The sequence below is a fragment of the Sycon ciliatum genome, chromosome 8 (genome assembly GCF_964019385.1).
Source record: "Sycon ciliatum chromosome 8, ocSycCili1.1, whole genome shotgun sequence".
NCBI lineage: Eukaryota > Metazoa > Porifera > Calcarea > Leucosolenida > Sycettidae > Sycon > Sycon ciliatum.
Genome location: NC_088650.1, coordinates 20,247,697 through 20,267,898, shown reverse-complemented (window position 1 = coordinate 20,267,898; position 20,202 = coordinate 20,247,697). Strand labels below are relative to the sequence as shown.

Genomic DNA, 20,202 nt, shown 5'->3' with positions numbered 1-20,202 from the left:
ACCCACACACACACACACACACACACACACACACACACACACACACACACACACACACCACCCACCCACCCACCCACCCACCCACCTGCACGCACGCACGCACGCACACACACACACACACACACACACTACTACTACTACTATCAATCAGCTACCCCGTGGGGTCACGCCGCCCTCCACTCAGAGAACTGAGCGCAAGGTGAGGGGCAGTGGCGCAAAACAAAACAGGAAGTACAGCAAAATGAATTGAAAAAAATTTTGGAAATCAAAACAAACTGCATTATTGATGGAAAAGGACTCACAAACAGAGGAAAGAAATAATTATCACAAACAAGATGAACAGTCTGCTGTAGCCGTGTACATGGTGTAGGTCCACTATAAGTATAACATGCAACGACTGAAAAAGGAACATGATGTTCTGTTCAACGTCTGTACGCGTACTGCTTCGGCCTTCATAAACCAGGAAAGCACAATCTTGAACTGGAGGGTGGGCACCGAACGTACCACAAGGGCTCCACAAGACGAACTTTCACGAAACGACGAGGAGTGTGCACAGCAAGCTAACATCACTACACCATCGCCGCACGACGACTGGCCACTCAGGTCCAAACAACACGACAAATCCACAATTCCAGCGATACACCGCGCTGGAATGAATTGCTGCGAGTGTGACCTGTTTCCTTTCTCATCCAGGAATCCACTTGCTTTGCCGAACGCCACTGCATTGTTTCAGGCTGGGGATCGATCCGAGGGCTCGCCACGCCGCTGCGGAGGATGCGGAAAGGACGCAAGAAGACGGTGACGGCAACAAATACTTACCTGCCCTGGTCGTCAGGTCACTGAATGTCCTTCCGCGCGAGCGAAACCGGCTGCAAGGCATGAAAAGCCTACTGCCACTCAATACCCAGAGACGACCCTGACCAGAAGGCCAAGGCCGCCCCGTGGAGGAGGCCAACAAAGAGAAAACCAGGAGCTAACAAATCTGCACACACACACACACACACACACACACACACACACACACACACACACACACACACACACACACACACACACACACACACACACACACACACAAACAAACCTCTTGGTTGCATGTGGTTGCATGTATACAGTTAAGTGCATGATGTGTGCTCGTGTACCCTCCCTGCCATCGACACCCGGACATTTCAAACCTAATTTCAACTGAACCATAACCCACTTCGCAAAGCAACCGAGACGGGACACCGTGTGTGCCTAGCTGGCCTGCTAGGGGTCAGATGGCGATCGCTAGTGATGGATGCTGTAATGATAGGTATTATGTACCTCTTTGCGGCTCGTGGTCAGCTGACGAAAGCCCAGGTGGCAGTGACGAAGAAGAAATGGTATTCTGAGTCGCAAAGAATTCTCTCCGGTTTGGTAGTATGGCTTGTAACCTGAACACCAGCAAACATTGAGGATGTAAGAGAAACTGTGAGAAGCTAAGACTGGGAAAGCCGTATAGAGTAATGTAACAAAATGTATGCTGATCCAATGTTGCTGCAGCAAGTACACAAATCTGTCTCTAGTACAAGATGGCAGTCAAGAATACCCATCCGGCCTCCGGCCCTTCCGAGTTATGACTAACTGTCCACCAATGTAACCAGATCTTATACAGTCAGCGAGTGCGACAAAATGGCACAAAACTGACAAGGAGTACTGAGACATTCGGCGACCTGACACCTAGCTCCAACACTTCTCCAAGGCGCAAACCAACAACCTTCCAACTTGGAAGGCTCAGGTTCGGAAAGGTCCAAGAGGGGAAGGAAAGCGCAACGAAGAAGAGCACGAGCTACGCCCCACGGCAACAAAGAATGCCGAAAGTTACTGGATGATGACAAAACTAGTAAGACTATTGGACATACCGGCCTTACTACAACTCGACGACGCAAAGCAACAGACCACCCAACTTGGAAGGCTCAAGTTTACACAGTTACAGTCAGTTTTGTGCCATTTTGTCGCCATTTTGTCGCACTCGCTGGCTGTATAAGATCTGGTTACGTTGGTGGACAGTTAGTCATAACTCGTAACATTTTGTCCTTTTCCTTTTTCACCATGATTTAATTGGCTCACCATCCGAGTTTAGCATTATTGCATTTATATTATTCACTGATTTGAGGGAAGGACACAAACGGGAAAAGTCTGAAGAAAAATTGACTGTCACCACCAGGATTCGAACCAGGGAGCTTCGCTTGAGGCCAGTGATGCACTAACCACTGAGCTAAGGTGTAGCCGTCATCCTAGCAGAGACCGTTCAACATTTTCTTCAGACTTTGTAACTCACACTTCCTGTGAATCCACACAGGCGGGTGGGACGCAGCCCTCACTGTAACCCACACACTTCACGTACAAACTAGCACGCGGGGAGCCCCAAGTACTCGTATTAACTATTATTTACGCTTTGCATGTGAGTCAGTCAGACTGGCTGTTTTTGCATCTGCAGGAACTCTGCCACCACCGCCAAGGATCAATGTGCAGACACCACAACAATGGAAAGCATAGTAGAGAGAAAGTCACCAGGTGAGAGGTCCAACCTAGCTGTGCACAGTGCGCTGTGATGCTCGTCAGAGCCGCTGGAGGCAGATTTCCCCCGCCATACCATAACAGTTAGCCTTCTTCAAACGTTGTTTACGATATACAGCCAACTTCGCTAATAACGACTGCGAATATAACGACGATTCGCGAATAACGACAGAATTTCCATGCCCAGAGCAAAGCCCCATCTAACTGTAATACATATAATGAGACGTCGGGTATGAGGACACTTCGCGAATAAGGACACTTTTCTGATGCCCCGCCGAGTGTCGTTATTTGCAAAGTTGACTGTAGTGGGGATGCATGCCCTCCTCAGCAGTAAACATTATGTTGGTGGCCACAAAGTTAGTCGGGTGATGACCTGACCAACCCGACCGGTTCCGGCAGTCTTGACTGTATCATCTCACCTGTAACAGTGACCTCCATAACTCCACTAGCACCCACTGGACCATAGAGAGCTAGGTTGCGCAGTGTGTGGACTGAAGAGAAAACGATGCCCTCATTCAGTTTATAGACACGACCCTGATGGCCCAGTACCACAATATTATCCTCAGTGTGTACCTGAGCAAGGGGCAATCATAGTCATGAAAACCAACCACAAAACACAACACAATCGCGACCATCACAGAGGATGGATACACCCTTGAAAACATGCGTGAGCGCACACGTACACATGCACATGGACCCGTGCAGGCAAGTATCATGTTACTTGATGCAAGCAAACGCGTGTACGAGTCAGTATATACAAACACGCAACTTGCGGCATACGTTCAACCCCTGTGCTTGTCTTAAACAGCCTACAGTCCCAACGGGTATCATATCCAACCTTCAATACAAGCGGGGCTTCTCGACTCTGAAATAGCTCATCTGTCGTTTTCAGCTTGAGCGAGAATACTTCGCCAGGAGCAGGGTGCAGTGTTAACATGGATATGCTCTTGTTTGGCACGGATTTCCCAGCCCTGTCCTGCTGGCAAACTGAAGGCCAAGTGTTCCTGAAGCGGCCATCCCAGTAGTTCACCATGCCCGCCCATGGCGTGAGCACAATACGATATCCAGGTAGAAATGGTGTGACGGTCTGATGGAGCCGACGGTACATAAAGTTGATCCTGTGCAACGTACAGTCAGTGCTTATGTTCAATGGATATCTACAGAGGCACAAGCATAGATCAAGAGCAGTTTGAAGGTGACTTGGATAGACCAAAACAGTGTCACATTGGTATTTAGGTGTTGATGTGTTTCAAGTCACAAAGAAGTGAAACTGCCATTTTCAAACAGAAAACAAATCACTTACTCACACCAGTAAAGTGCATTGGATGTCGGTTGGATGTGAATTGAATATGAATTGGATGTGGATTGTATGTGAATTGAATATGAATCGGACGTGGATTGAGTGTGGATAGGATGTGAGTTGAATATGAATTGGATGTGGATTGAATGTGAATTGGATGTGCATTGGATATGGATTGGATGTAGAATTTTATGACAGCGCAGAAACATATCCTGGGATCATTCTATTTGAAAAGCCTGTTGACATTCACCAGACCACTCCATACGGAGCAATGAAAGCCAGCGAGGCGCTCACCATGGCCCTGCGTGTGATGCGCTCACGATGGCCTTGCATGTGATCATCAGGAGCATAAGCACCACCACACTACAGTACAAACGGAGACGGGACAGAAAACTGCTGGATTTTCCCAGCGTTTCATCCCACATGCGGGGCAGAAGCTTACCGAGTCTGAGCTGAATTTCAAATGTCAGCTAGAAACAGTGTCGTATTCTTTGGCATGACACATGTCCTTGGATATGCTTCGGTGTTCAAGATTTTAGCACGCATGTGGTTCTTTGCATTTTTTACAAGAATCACTAGCACCGAAAAGGGTGAAATCACCCCCCATCCGATCAATTTTGGATATCACAAGTGCTGCGTTGCTTGGTGTACAATTCGTGAAGGCAGTTTTAACAGCTCTATCCAGTTCTCTTGACAGGCTCATACGTCATGTCCACGTTCTGGTAACTACAAGCCAGGCTATAGTGTACAAGTCCAAAATCCAGGCAAAGTGCTATGCCCAAAGGATATTTAAAAAAGAAGCTTTAGAGCATGGGCGAGAAGGCTCCGAATAGATCAGGAGGTAGATGGATGGATGACTAGGAAGATAGAGGCAGCCGAGTGATACATGGCTGGGTGGGTGTGTAATGCCCGGGGGGGGGGGGGGGGGGGGCACACTCAGAGTGAGTTATGGCAGCTGTTGATGGGGAGACGTATAGGAAGCTAGAGAAGGGGGGGGGGTAAATGGAAAAAGAGGGAATGAGAGAGGGAGGGAGAGAAAGAGAGAAAGAAAGTAAGTTACATTTATAAAGACAGGTAAGTCTAACAAATGAGGACTGAGACCTCTACAACAGGGTTTTTACGCCTGAAAGCAGATGCATGATTTAACAAGCAGGTTGTCAGTCTAGATTTTATGCGCAGATGGAGAAAGAGAGAGAGAGAGAGAGAGAGAGAGAGAGAGACGAGAGGCAGAGATATATCGGCATGCACGTGACCCATAGATTCACACGTGTGCACATACACATATCCATTGGACGCCCATCGCCGGAGGCGATGATAGCGATGCTACAGCAGAAGCCATAGCAGCTTGTGCTGGGACTGCACCATTCAACAGCTTGCAAGGCAGAAGAATTGACCGCCACTATTCGGCCTGGTCTACACCACACAGCTATGAAGTGGCTTTTTCTGGCCAGTGAATCCCTACTTTTTGGTCTTTTTCATTTTTTCACGCACACACATCACACCACATACTCTGGCATGTACCAACAGCCAGTGCATACACATATACATACATACACACATACAAAGATTACACAGCAATGAAGCAAACAAATCTCTTTCCGCTGTTACTCGGAGGTTGGTGTGAAAACACTCATCAGACAGCATACTGTACATACACACATATGTGGACACCTAAATGCACATACAGATGCATACGTGCACGCGTACACCACAAGAAACTTACGGGTTACTGAGAATGCTATTTGTTATTGTGGTGGCCGAACAGACTCTCCGATAGTACCAGGTTTGATCACCAATTGGTTTGAAGCATGCTGTGTCAGCCTTAAAGAACATGATCCATGCAGGATAAGTGCCTAGTGCAGGTGCCTTGTTGAAGTTGTACAGGATCTGTGTAGCTACATAGACCCGCTGTACACGGCTGTAGCAGCGTGGCGCCTGTAACAAGTTAGCATTGGGCCTGTTGCAGATCTCCTTAGCTCTTTCCTCAAGTAACCGCATGCTCTGGTTAGCCGTCTGCTCTTTCTGGCCCTGATCCTGCCAGCATGCCTGTGTTGGATAAGGCAAACCTGACTCTTTCCGGCTGGGGCAAACTTCCTGGTAGCTGGAATTCGAGATGTAACTCTCGCGCACGTTATTGAACTCTGTTTGAAAAGGGCAGGCAAGAAACACCGTGTGTCAGTGATGGCTGATTAGTACTCATTGCACAAAGAGTTGGTGGACAGTGATGGCTGATTAGTACTCATTGCACAAAGAGTTGGTGAACAAGCCGTTGATTCTTTATCCACTGACGATGTTGTTCAGAACAACGAAACGTCCGGAGATGTAGCGTAAATATTTCTATCTTTATTTATCAATCTGCGGACAGCATGCTGTATCGTTCTTTTTGAACTCATCAGCGCAGCACAGAGGAAATGAGGCCGAACCTGATAGCAATGGAAATAAAGATTTCCAATCAGGCCCGAACGTACCTTTATTTATCAAATATACCACTCTTTGGTCTAGAAAGAATACTTTTTTGATACTCATTGCACACTTGGAGCGGGGGCTAAGGTCGCGGAGCAAAATTCCGCCATTCCGCCCATTCTGTGCGGAATTTGTCCGCGGTTTCCATGGAAATCGCGGAATGGCGGACAATGTGGCCAACTGAATGTGCGCGTGCAGGCCAACACTTCAGTCTGCGATTCAGCTAGGGTTCTAGCCAAAGGGGGCGGGGGGTAGGGGGCGCAGCACCCCCCTACTCTGTTTGTGCGCCCCCCTGTGAAAAATTGGCGCCCCCTACTCATTTTCCGATTTTTGTGTTTTTCATGCATAGATGGTTCATAAAGGCACATTTGTCTGGGATGAAGTCAGGGATTCGCCCCATATACGTTGCATTTGGCGTTGCAAGACAATATTGGAAAGTGGAAAAATGGGATATAGGGTAACTGTTTGCCATGCCCACCCCCCTACTGTTTTGACCTGGCTAGAACCCTGGATTCAGCTGTACCTGATTTCGCCTGTTTTGGTGTGACCGCTGCCTAAGGGTATTCATGTTGACAGGATTACCCTTTTAACTTAACAGAGTTAAAGTATGTTGGTCCATATTCAACTATACTCGCCTATACTCGATCATTTGCTCTTTACTTGGGCTTGCTGGTGTACTGACAGGATCAAGAGAGTTCTATAGCAGGGAGTATTATTTTATAGCACTCCCGCCTTCTCTAATACCGGTACGTAAGGCCAAGTAAAAAAAAAAGCTAGATGATCGTCCCCGTCCGCCCCAGTTTTTGTCAGCGCCCCAAGAAATATTTTATTTTTTAAATCGTGAGTTTTTGCCGAAATCGTTGGTTTTTTACCGATCGCGGATGCAGGAAACATGTGCACGCTTTGTTTAATACTTTCTTTACTATATGGACCACATACTACTAGTATATCACAACGTCAGTATCGATCTGCTGAAGAAAGAAAAAGAAAAAAAGAAAAAAAAAGAAAAAAAGAGAAAAAAAACCTTGATGTTGTTGTGCACACTGTGTGCATGAGAGGGTAAAAAGTAAAAAAATAAAAATAAAATCCTCCCGCCCTCCCCGATTTTTCCAAAAAAAAGGACGATCATCTAGTAATTTTTTTACTCGGCCTAATATGCCCGGGTCAGGTATAGGGTATCTACAACGATCAGATCAGGAAAAGTTTTTACAGTGGAACCATCTGTAGTGGTTCTACAAACGCACCAAAGACATCTTGTAACTAGCTTCGTTACTACAAATCACAAGTGTGTGGGAATACAGAGAACGACAGAGAGATCAAAGGAAAAGCCAGGCAGGCAAGTACAGCTAAAGTGCGTACGGTACAACTGGCATGTCGCACAGCGCGGCCGGATGAATGCATACATGTTACATAAAAGGATACAATGACAAACAGTGGGATGTGCATCCACTACACCATCTGAAAAATTTATAATCGCTAGTCATAATGACTTTACATGAAATGATGTTTAGGTTCGAGAGCATCACTATGTAGTTCGAGTGAGTGTCACAGTTCTACTTACCGGCCGTGTGATTGCCAGCAAACGGTAAAAACATGTTCCTCTCCCATTCAGCTGGTGCGTACGGCATACAATAGCACTGGTCCACAAACCTTCCATACTTGTCAGCAATGATCAGGTTCAGGTATGGCTCGAAATAGCCAAAACAGCGATGCATGCTTGCCATGAATACGGAGCTAACCGAGATCAATGCCTTGCCAGGCGGGTTGTTCTTCAGCAGGAGGGTCTAAGCACCATTATGAGCACCAGCAGAAAACAAGCATATGGCCAGTTGTGCATGGTGTATAGTGATTCAACACACAACCGTGAGGACAATGACACTGGATAGTGGTCCTATCATTGAGTGCATGCATTGTAATCACTGAGTCATTCCATCCCATATCGACTTCAAAAGGCCCAATACAACACAAATCCCCAGTCTCGGAGTTTGCAAAGACATACACGCATGCCAAGATACCGACAAGCAAAGTCATCATACTCAACACCTTTACTCAAAGCAAAAGAAATTATTTTTTGCGCACACGCAAAATATGCTAACGAAGAAGGCGCATGCTCTGTTCCCAACAAACTCTCACGCGCTCATTGTTCTCCGAAGTCCACTGTTCCTGATGTCAGTTCTTGCTTTGTCCGCATTGGCAGTGGAGTTCTTTCTGAACCTCAATCTCAAGGTTTACCATAGCTCACGTAAGCAGTCGGCTCCCGGGCCCAGGCGTTCCAGTCGCAGGCGCGCCTCGTCGTCCCCGTATGCCGACACTCCAAATCGAGCCCCTGCGGACCATGCGGCCGATCATTCCGGCAATGCCCATGCGGATCGTGCCGGGCAATGCCCGTGCGGATCGTTCCGGCAATGCCCATGCGAATCGTTCCGGCAATGCCCGTGCGGAGCAGGACGATATCCCGTTCGCCGTTCCCCAGCCGGCCAGCTTATTCACAACTGGCCTGAATCCATGTTCCGTTACGGCGGCCGTGTCGACGGCCCTGCACCCCTGGCTCGAGTCGAGCGCCTTGAAGAGCGAATTTCAGCTCGCCAGGATCCGGACAGCCATGATCAGGCGACGGTCCCCTCACTCAGTGGCAGATGTGGTCCAAACCGCGTCCAACACTGTCACCCATCACCCGCCGCAGGTCGACTCCGGCCCCATGGACATTTCCCTCATGCAACCCGCGCTGCCTCCGATCGCAGCGGCCATGGCGAACACTCGTAAGTCCAGCTCTATTGTTCCCACGGTCCCGCGTAAGTTGCTTGACAAAATCACACGCGGCGAATATATTGAGCTGGAGGATCTCCTCCCGGAGAATGTGGGCGCAGGGTCCGAGCCCTTGGAGCTCAGTACCGCCAACGGAGAGGGCCGGCGTGTGTCCCTCAATTTATGTGTGACTAAGAAGCGCTCCGTTGTCGACTTCACTGCCTGGCTGGAAGCCTACATAATCTACATGGCCTGCGCACTGAAATATGTGCCATTCCGAGCACTGGAGCTGGTGACGTACCAGCACATTATCTGTACTGCCAACCAGCAGTTTGCGACCCCAGCTGTACTGGGGTATGACCGTGCCTTCCGTGCAGCGGTGGCAACAACCTCGGCTCGTTGGGACGCAATCGACCAAAGCCTCTGGAGCCTGCACCTGATCCGGGCACCCCGACCATCATGTCCGCGCTGCACAACGCACCACAGCCGTGACCGTTGCCCACAGTATTTGGCAGGGCCACATGCTCCAGCTGGCACCAACACCAGCTGTCCTACGCAGCCATTTCTGGCCGGGGCGGACAGCACCCGCCAAATCTGCCTCAACTTCAACCGTGGCCGCCCATGCCAACACCAGCCCTGTGAACGCTTGCACGTCTGCTTAACCTGCGGCGACCTAGGTCATCCCGCCGCCCGCTGCACCAACGCCGGTCGCCGGGGACCCCGCCAGACGGACAAGCCCGTCGCAGCGCAGTAGTCTCCCCGCGCCTCTGTACATAGCCCGCCTAATGACTCTTTTGCCTCGTATTTCTAATCGTGTCCTCTCTGACTTTATCCTTAATGGCTTGCAACACGGGTTCCCCATTGGCAACTCTGGTGCTTCTGTATCTATCATTTCTGGCAACCTCCCAACTGTCATTAAACATGCTCAGTTTGTACAACAACAAATTGCTGACCGGGTCCGACGTGACGAATCGGCCGGTCCTTTCTCTGTCCAGCCTTTCCACCCATTTGTATGCTCTCCGCTCGGTGTAGTGCCCAAGAACAACGGGAAATTCCGCCTCATTCACCACCTGTCTTACCCTGATCGTATGTCTGTCAATGATGGAATAAGCAAGGATTCGTTCTCTCTACATTATGTCACAGTAGACGATGCCATTGAGCTTCTGCAACGTCAAGGTACCGGTGCCTTGATGGCGAAGCTCGACTTACGCAATGCATTTCGACTGGTCCCTGTTGCACCCACTGCATACCATTCGTTGGGTTTCCAGTGGCAGGGCCAATTCTACTATGACAAAGTACTGCCGTTCGGGCTGAGGTCCGCACTCTACTTGTTTAACTGCATTGCGGACGCACTTTGCCAGGTAAGCTGTGAATTGTTCCAGGTTCCCCACCCCCTGCACCTTCTGGACGACTTCTGGCTCTGTGGCCCTGAAAACTCAACGCTATGTGCGCAGCGTCTGAACGTAGTCCTATCCGTATTCCGCTACCTGGGAGTTCCCATTGCCGACGAAAAGACAGTCGGCTCAACCTCCTGTCTCACCTTCCTGGGCATCGAACTGGACTCCGTCCAGAAAGTGGCTCGTCTCCCACAGGACAAGGTTGACGACATCCGCTCCAGACTATTGGCCTTTCGCCAACGCCAATCCTGCCGTCTACGGGAGCTTGAGCAGCTGTTGGGCAAGCTGAACTTTGCCAGCCGCGTCATCACGCCGGGCCGTACATTCATGCGCCGACTGTATGATGCCACGCGTAACGTTTACAAGCCCTACCACCGCATCCGTCTCTCTCCAGAATGTCATCTGGACCTGCTTTGGTGGTCTCACCTACTCGATGGCTGGAACGGCAAGTCATTCTTCCTCGATCTCCAGGAGACGCTGGCCAGCGACATCCTGATAGAAACTGACGCATCTGGCGCCATCGGGCATGGCGCAGTTTACGGCACGCATTGGTTCGCTGACACCTGGTCACCACAACACACTCCGCTCTGCATTACGTTCAAGGAGCTGTATCCCATCTGCATTGCATGTGCTACGTGGGGCCACCAGTGGTGTCGCAAGCGTATCCGCTTCCATACCGACAATGAAGCTGTCGCCGCTGTTCTCAAGTCTGGCACCAGTCGCTGCCCTAATGTGATGTCACTCCTACGGCAGCTCTTCTTCATCTGCGCCAAGGGTAACTTCATGGTCACCGCCCGTCACATACCTGGAACTACCAACATCCTTGCTGACGCTCTCTCCAGGCAAGATTTCAAGCGATTCCATTCGTGCCACCCTACCGCCGCTCACATGCCCACTCCCGTGCGTGCTCTTCCGTCCATTCCTGGGGAGACTTCGGCCGTGCCTTGCACTGCCGAGTGACGGAAGTCCACATGCAAACTGCCATGAAAGCTGGCAGCACCGGTCCTGGGTAAGCGCTGATCAGACAGACTGAGCCCACTTAACCCGACTGCTGCATGGACGATAAGTGCTGCGAATAGTGATCATGCGCCCTGGCCTGAGTAGCTCGCTTGGCTAATTGAAAGTCTGCCGACCTGGGCCACATTATGTTGCTAAGGCATGCACAACCCCAGTCACAGCGCGCAAGTTGGTTGAGTTTGGCCGTCAGGAGGCCAGCGCAAGGTATCCGGGGCGCGGGTCTGATTCCAGCGAGGGGCAATGTGGTACCCCGCAGCGCAAGGGTAGCGTGATACCCTAAGCCAGCGTGCGTGCTGCATGAGTAGCGTGATACTCGCTGAGCGCTTTTGCTGTTGCCTAGCAACGCGTTTCTGTCTTTCCTGGGCCCCCAACGCATGTTGGGTGGCCCTGCGCATGACTGCACGTTGTCATAGCAACCTTGGAAACCTCAAGCCGGTTACCAACAAGCTAGGAATCAGACCAAGCCGCCGAATGCCCCCGCCGGCCCCCGGCGCTTCATTGCAATTGAATTAATATTTGTCCAGAATAGTGAGCTAGGACAGATCAAGAGGCGTGGGTGGGAGGGAGAAATTGCAAAACAGTTGGATGCACGCAGCAGCACAGCTAGCAAGAGAAAGAGCCGTGGATGGGTTTGTTCCTGTTTTTGATGGCTGTGGCCATCCGTTGGCCCAGCGGTCTCGTGTGAGTACGGTGTTTGTTCGTGCTGCCAGCTCGCGCCCGGCATTTGTTTGCGCTGGCAGCTCGGGCCCGGTGCGCGAGTGAAACCGAACCGTGACAAAAGGCTTTCGCTCTTTAGTGCTAAGGTAGACTCCCTCTAATTCGAATACGGTATAATTCGAACATTCCGTGTAATTCGAACTTTTTCGTCGTACCGATCTTCTGCAAGTCACTTCAAGTCAAAATCGAATGCATAATTCGAAGTACGAAAAGTGCGCCGGTTGGATAATTCGAACCCAGTCTTCGTACAGAAGAGCTGTTTACAGTACATTGGCTATGTCCTTTGAACGCTTATTTCGAAGTGAGATTGAGTTGCAATCCTTGTAATTCGAAGTTCATTCTTTTCTCCTTCTCTAGCCAAGAGTAGCTCAAAAATCGATCGATGGTCCGCTGCAGGATCGACTATAGCGTTCAAGAAACCCACCTTCTCTCGAAATTTGATTCAAGCCCGTGCGAGGCAAATTGCAAAGGTTTGATTGAAGACGACTTCTTCCTGGTGGCTGACTCTCTTCGCGGATCTCGATGGCCTTTCTTACCGCGCCAGCTCGTGCGCGGAGATGTTGGCGCACAACAACACTATTGTCGTAAATATTGTCTATGCCTTTGCTCCACTTCCGTTCTTCAGAACGACGTGCTGCTGTCCAACGGCCTTTCATGACGCCGATTAGGCAGCGCAGTTCTTTTCCGTTGAAATTGTTTCAGGAAAGCTGCAGTGACTGACAACTTCTTCACTAGAAGATGTCAAAATGGTTTTGTGTCGATCCAGTGTTTTGATGATCCGTTGTACATGACACGTACCTATGTTTCATTGATGCAAATAAAAATGTGCAAAAAATATTCAGCAAGCGATTTCAAGCATTTTGACATACATATCATGTGCATGGGGCTGCATTTGGATAATAAGAAGTTCTGGATAATTCGAAGTCAGGGCCTGGCAATTTGAGGTTCGAATTAAAGGGAGTCTACATGGTTGAACAAGCGGTCACCTGCTCCTGGGTGCCCAAATCACCTGGTCACCACGCCAGCAGGCGACAACTTTCACACCAAGGTTCAACTCGAGTTCAACTCGAGTGACAGGACTGCACCCAAAAAAGGTCAAACAGGCTAGTAAGTTGTACCCTGCAGGCACGGTGACCAGGTGACTGGCGTACGCAGGAGCACGTGACCGCTTGTTCAACCATGTTCGATTGGGAATAAAGGAGGAATGCTGCATCGCAGCGTTTTCGGACCAAAACCAGTCAACTCAGCGTCCAAAAGAGTACAACATATGGGCCAATCGCGGTCATCCATGCTTTTATAAGAACGAAATGGCGCTTTTAGTGACATTTTGCATACAAATCCCCATCTAGTAGGGCGCAGTCACCCAGTTTCGGTGGAAGTGCGCGAGTTCGATTGGGATTCAAGTAGGAAGGGAGCGTCTCAGCTTCCTCGGACCACGACCATTCGACTCAGCACCCCGAAGACTACAACTGGTGAAATTTTTATTTTTGCCTTAACTTCCCCTTTAAAGCCAGGTGTTCTTTAGAGCCAGGTCTCATGCATTCGTGGCATATCGGATTGTGTATGTAGTATACATACAAGTGCATGATTGTATTTCCATGTACTCGTATCGACAGGTGTGGAGCATAGAATACTTTCGTGTAGGCAAAGCAAGCCTCACTCGACTTCTCAAGTGCATGCAGTGCTAGCGCATCCTGCACTGTCACTTCTGTTGACTGCATGCACTTGCTTCAGAGTGCACTTCAACCCTGTTTCCCTGCCAGCCAAGATGGCACTTTTGGCTAGTTTTCGGTCACTGTGTGCAGGTCCAGTGTGGCACGTTGTACACTGAAAGTCGGTCGCTGGTCGCGCAAGGCAGGTGGTCGCTGTGTCCGGGGCAGATGCTGTGTAGAACTGTCGGTGCATGGAAAAACGGTGGTTAAAAGCAGGCGGTCGCTAAAACCAGAGGTCGCTAAAACCAGAGGTCGCTAAAACCAGAGGTTGCTAAAACCAGAGGTCGCTAAAACCAGAGGTCGCTAAAACCAGAGGTCGCTAAAACCAGAGGTCGCTAAAAGCAGAGGTCGCTAAAACCAGAGGTCGCTAAAACCAGAGGTTGCTAAAACCAGAGGTTGCTAAAACCAGAGGTCGCTAAAACCAGAGGTCGCTAAAACCAGAGGTCGCTAAAACCAGAGGTCGCTAAAACCAGAGGTCGCTAAAAGCAGAGGTCGCTAAAAGCAGAGGTGGCTAAAACCAGAGAGGCAGAGGTTGCTTACACCGGGTTTTACTGTATATAGAAACTTGCATGGCAAAAATGACATCGTCCAAGCATAACGGGACATACACGGCAGACTGCTGTAACACATACTCCAGACATACATTGATCGCAAACACTCCAGACATGCGTTGATCGCAAAACTCCAGACATACATTTATTGCAAATACTCCAGACATACCTTTATTGCTCTTTCACGAACTGTTGGGTCTGTAGGAAATTGTATTGCACATCGAGAAGTCTTCATGCTAGTCCTTCCGGGAGAATGAACAATCTCCTGGAGAGTAGCTGCGGATGACATTTCATCAGCATACACAGCAGATCCCAAAGAAGTGGCCCTGTTTCCAGTAATCAGGAACTCCTCGGCCTTCAACACACAGAGTAGTGGCAACATGGCAGCAAGAAGAATACATTTGGACTAAGAGTACAATAGCGTATGCTACGAGCACCTCAGCCCCTAGACACTGTGGTCATGCTTTAAATGGAGGTGAGGCAGATGAGCGAATCCAATCTGTTGGTCAAACAACTTTTACACGGAGAAAGGCACCTCAAATTGGCCAACATGTCAGCCCCTGAAGCAGTATGGCTTTGTTTGCCACAAAAGTTCTTTCCGCTGTGCTCTTTACCTGCGATTTGGTTGGGCGTCCCAACGCCTGCCGTCCACCTGCGTCTGCAGAAATGGATTCAACATAAGCCATGCTCTGTCCTGTTAACCTAGCATGCACCTCTAGACACGAGCAACTGATTCGACAAGCCAACAAAGCACGGGTTCGGGAGTTAGAGCATGCATCTCATCTTTGCCGCTTGTGTTTGGTGAGTCTGGAGGATGTGGCATCGAGGCAGCACATATTTGCCTCGAACATCTAGGCAACATGATTGCTGAGAAGCAGAATGACAAGTACTCCACAGCTATGTCCTTGATTTACTCCCTGGTGTCCTTCACATTGGTGAGCTCATGGAGCATCAGCCTACATGGCCACCGCGCCTCTGTGAATCTCTGTTGAGTGGATGCTGCCAGTGATGTTACCGTGACAAATTTTAATTCTAATTTCACAAGGCACACATGCTCCACTGCAGCCACTTGACAACATGGAAAACCCAAACGATCATCAATGCACATGGTTATAGAGGTTACCGTATTTTTCGGAGTATAGTGTGCCCATTAGATGTGCTTTTTTAGGCCCTAAATCGCAGGTGCGCACTATGCGCCGAATATGAAATGCATGTACTTCAATGCAGATTGAAGTGCGCACCTCCAATGAAGATTGGGGGTGCGCGTTATACAAAGGTGCGCACTATACTCCGAAAATACGGTATGCAAATGATTTAACCGCGTATTTTATAAGGAGCGGTTAGTGTACCAGCGGATTTTCTAATGGGCGGCAAGTGTACAGCATGAGTCAGCGGATTTTCTAATTGGCGCTATGTATGCAGAGAGATAGTCACTAGTGCGAGAGCAGCGACTTCGCCAAAGCATGTCAACTGATGATGTAATCGCATAACCTCCATAGACGTGGATGCTGTGCTGTGCTGTCTGCACTCGCACAGTGCATTTGAAACATGCTGGGGGGGGGGGGGGGGGGGACAAGGCACATGGTGCACTGTGTGCGTACTTTACCTTTGTGGCGTCCATGATGGAGTTCTGTTCAAGACGAATAGCTCCTCCTGTGGAGGCAATGTTGTTTGAGATGGTTAAGTTACCGCTGACATTGGCTCTGGCGTCACTCAATGCTAAGGCCGTTAATTTGTTGCCACTGATCACACTAAGCCAGGAAAGCACACGTAAAACGCAAGAAAAAGGAAGCAAGTCTTACGGAATTTTCCATTTGGATTGAAACACCTTGGTGCTATGTTCAGAAGGAAGTCTAGAATTGCCTAAAGATTCACAAGGTACAACGAGAGCCAGAAGTTCCAACATAGTCAAGAAATACGTCTATTCCTTCTCCTGACTAACTATCCCTGTACAAACAGACAAAGTGTCCGACATCACGTCGGTCAAATCATACACCAAAAGACGGCAGGACTCAATTTTCTCCATGGATTTTTTGTAGACAGTTCAAACTGAAGTACAAATCAAATGAAGCTTGAAATACTCGCAGCTTTCCGCTTTCAGACTCAAAATTAAAGCAGATACAAAACGGGTTCCATGTACATGTACGACCCTCTAGTGATTTTGATTAAAGGGGAAGTGCATCGATTTTTCGAGTATGGTCCAGAAGAAACACAATTTGATATCGGTTCGAATGGCATATCTCTCGCTTTCATACGATAAGCCAAACTTGCCAAATCGCCAATTGTATACTCACGTTGCCATAGCGACCAGCGCAGTGATGACGTACGAAAGGCTTAGCTCCACCACAGAGAAGATCGATCACTGCAGAATTTGGTCATTTTCAATCGGTTTATTGTATTCACGAAGTGAAAGAAGGGCTGTGTTCAATGCTGTTAGTGCAGTGAACTGTTTGTTAGTAGTCCTCTCGGTTGTGTACTGGGACGTGACACCGACAGGAGAAAGCTGGAGTGCGGAGACACCAGCAGACAAGCGAAAATAGTGACGAACAAAATGCTGAAATCTTGGTTGGGACAAATCAGACGTTCAGCATTTCCCCCAACCAAGGACCATGCCGTTTGCTCTTTCCACCTTCTGAAGATGAATGAGATGCTTCCTGGCGACTCTCCTATCTCTCGTAACATCTTCTGAAGCCAGGTGAGACGACGGATGGTGGAGATTGACGAATGAAATAATGTCGTAGGTTTGAAAGTTTGCTGAAAATGTCTCAGGAGAGATGGCGAATTCCAAGCATCTTGTCCTGGAGGAAACCATTTCCTAGGCACAGTCAGCCTAGGGAAATGCATGAGAAGGGCGATAAATAGTTCACGGCACTAACAGCATTGAACACAGCACTTCTTTCACATCGTAAATACAATAAGACAATTGAAAAATGACCAATTTATGCAGTGATCGACCTTCTCTGTGGAGGAGCTAAGCCTTTCATACGTCATCACTGCTCTGGTTGCTATGGCAACGTGAGCATACAATTGGCGATTTGGCAAGTTTGGCTTATCGTATGGAAGTGAGAGATATGCCATTCGAACCGATATCAAATTGTCTTTCTTCTGGACCCTACTAGAAAAATTGATGCACTTCCCCTTTAAGCTGTGTTGGCGGTACCACCAACAAAGCATCAGGATAGTGAATGTGCCACACCGTACTCTTCGGTTTGGCACGCCAACACAATGTTGATACCGTCCACAAGCATAGGCACTAGGAGCTGATGTGCACGGCATTCCAAGGTTCTATGGTGAGGTGAGTCAGCTGCCGGTGGCAAAAAGGACGGAATTTTGAGATTTGACTGCAGATATCTGTCTGCAAGGTATCCCTTCCCAAATGCGTGAAAACCCATCAGTGACCCATTGTCACTGTGTTTCTTGTTTGCACTTACTTGCTACCGCTGAAGACAATTGTGGTACGTACAATATGGATGGCCCCAAAGCCTACGTTGTCCAATACGGAGCAGTTCTCTAAGTGCACGATGCTGACTTTCCTCAGGCTCTGTGGCGTTCCTCTGGAGCGTGCAGGGTCATACTCTGCCACTGCAATGATGGCACCGCCGGGTGTCGGAAAGCCAAACACTCCAGCTTGGTTTTCAATGAATCGTGAATTTCTAATGTGCACTTGGTTGCCAAGCTTCGCGCTTTGACCTGCAAAGTAGATGCCAACACCACCGCCTTCATTTCTGCCTACATTGCTATCAAATACTGTATCATCAATTTCCAGTATATTGTTAGCTGCAGAAGGGGAAAAGTGACTAAGCACTGCTCCAGACTGCATACCCTCGTTGGAAATGAATCTGCACTTCCGAATACTGATGGTGTTGTCTTTGCTGTAAGCCGAGCCGAAGCTGATTCCTACTGGACTGGTTCTGGGTGAACGATTGAAGTCAAATGTACAATCCAATATGCTCAGATGATAACGCTGTGCTTCTGATAAAACAATATAAAGGGCGATTCCAGTGGCTGTGTACGGACCAGTGCGGTTGAGGTTCTGATCCATAAGTCCTGGATTGCCACCGATGGCAACAAACTGACAGAGGAAAAATAATGCAGCTTGTGTCTGTATTTTACCATCCTTACTTTGGGCCTGGTCTAGGGGACTCCACACAGTTTCTAACCAAGTTGATGCCACAGTGCTGTCATCAAGCTCCTCCACATGCTCTTCGCATCCATCTGAAATGTGCATTTGAACTGCAGCTACGATCTGCTGCTCACTGTCAAGGTGGCCACCGAGAAGTGCCAGAACCAAGCGACCATCAAACAAACATGCTCGGAACTTGAGCACAGAAGAGCACGATGTGTTGACTAGGACTTGCTGGAGACTACGTTGTGGGAAGTGCACATTGTCAAAGGAGATTCCAATGGAGGACTGGATGTCCACTAGCGCACGCAGGGCGTTATCTGGACCAGCATCACGAAATGAGAGTGTTATATGCTTGAATACTATCAAGGAGCTGTTGAAAATGTAGACAAAGCTTCTATTGGATGTCTTACTATAATATGATGGATCACGCTCGATGTCTTGATAGGAAGCTGCGATATGCGTTCTGAAGCAACCTCGGCTCTGGTCTCCCTCAATGACTACACGCAGAGAGGCACGATTCATCACCGAGATGAGGGCGGGGTCTGATGAGTTTAACGCTGTTGTCCTGGCTTCAACAGCACAGTTGGTCTCATTGCTTGACATGAGTCGAATGATGATATCATGGCTCAGGCTGGCACCACCGCTGCTGCTGCTGCTGCTACTCCGCAGTATGTATACAGTTTCCAGTGCATCTTCAAGGCTCTGGCAGCGTCGGCGGTGATGCTCAGAAGTACCACATGGTACACTGGCTGTGGTACTGTCATTGTTGGCTGCTACATAGAAGCTGTCCCCAACTTCTAGCAGAACTGGAGCAGGTTCAACATGCCACGGGACAGAGATTGAAAAGACAAACAGAGATAACAGCAGATGTGAGCAAAGCTGCATTTTCAGCACAATCACCTTAGCTGTATGTAAGGCCAGGAAAAAAACCCATCACACTCCTTTAGACTGAGTTTCCAAAGCTTGTTTCCCACTGTCAAACTGCCTAGCCTGAAGGATTTATAGCAACTAAAATCCTGTAGTGTAGGCTGCCATACTATCTATTTCTTGTTTGTTTTTGTCGAACCGAATATCAGCAGGTGTGTTTGCCCGTACATTCGACTCTCTTTCCATTGAATGACCATGCACATCTGGCTATCACTTGCACAGTTTTAGCAGATTAGCAAACTGCTCATTCACCCATGGCAACTGCAGTGTAGTAACGTCACACACATATAACGATACGTACTTCTACGTAGAGGACAAGGGTTCTGCAGCCATAGCTAACTCTGCGAGGATATATTAATTCAATTTAATTGGCATAACTCATGGTATTCATCACGTCATGAGCTACAGTACGGCTCAATGAAATCCAACCAAATAGGTTAATGTTGCCCTGGGCACTGTGCGGCCCCCAGTCTGTAAACACCAGGCTATGGAGTCTACAAGCGAAGGGTCGCGGCAAACTTATTCATGAGTTGCACAACTGTACCTGCACCCAACAAGTGTGCATGTAATGAGCTAATTACTACTGTCCACCGGGACTTTGAAAACCTAGTCAAGGTCATACATTTTGAAAGTTTGAATTAAAAAAGCTCGAAGCCCGACTATGAAATTGGAAGTGGGTTTCGGGGGCGATACACAAAGCATTGGG

The 20,202-nt window shown here is 48.8% G+C and overlaps 2 protein-coding genes across 2 annotated transcripts in view; one reads left to right on the top strand and one right to left on the bottom strand.

Annotated features, from left to right (window-relative positions):
- Window positions 1-19,581, bottom strand: part of LOC135822278 (uncharacterized) — a 25,907-nt gene extending 6,326 nt beyond the window's left edge. The window contains exons 1-8 of the mRNA XM_065335009.1: window positions 17,875-19,581; window positions 16,050-16,194; window positions 14,613-14,798; window positions 7,866-8,088; window positions 5,565-5,982; window positions 3,380-3,698; window positions 2,961-3,114; window positions 1,306-1,415 (exon numbers count right to left, since the gene is read on the bottom strand). Coding sequence (XP_065191081.1) covers window positions 1,306-1,415; window positions 2,961-3,114; window positions 3,380-3,698; window positions 5,565-5,982; window positions 7,866-8,088; window positions 14,613-14,798; window positions 16,050-16,194; window positions 17,875-19,454 — 3,135 coding nt within the window. The 5' untranslated portion in view covers window positions 19,455-19,581. The remainder of the gene's footprint in view (window positions 1-1,305; window positions 1,416-2,960; window positions 3,115-3,379; window positions 3,699-5,564; window positions 5,983-7,865; window positions 8,089-14,612; window positions 14,799-16,049; window positions 16,195-17,874) is intronic.
- On the top strand, window positions 10,235-11,485 carry LOC135822277 (uncharacterized). The gene has a single exon (XM_065335008.1). It carries the CDS (start codon window positions 10,240-10,242, stop codon window positions 11,404-11,406), a length of 1,167 nt encoding a protein of 388 aa, XP_065191080.1. The 5' UTR covers window positions 10,235-10,239; the 3' UTR covers window positions 11,407-11,485.
- Window positions 19,582-20,202: the final 621 nt, after the last annotated feature.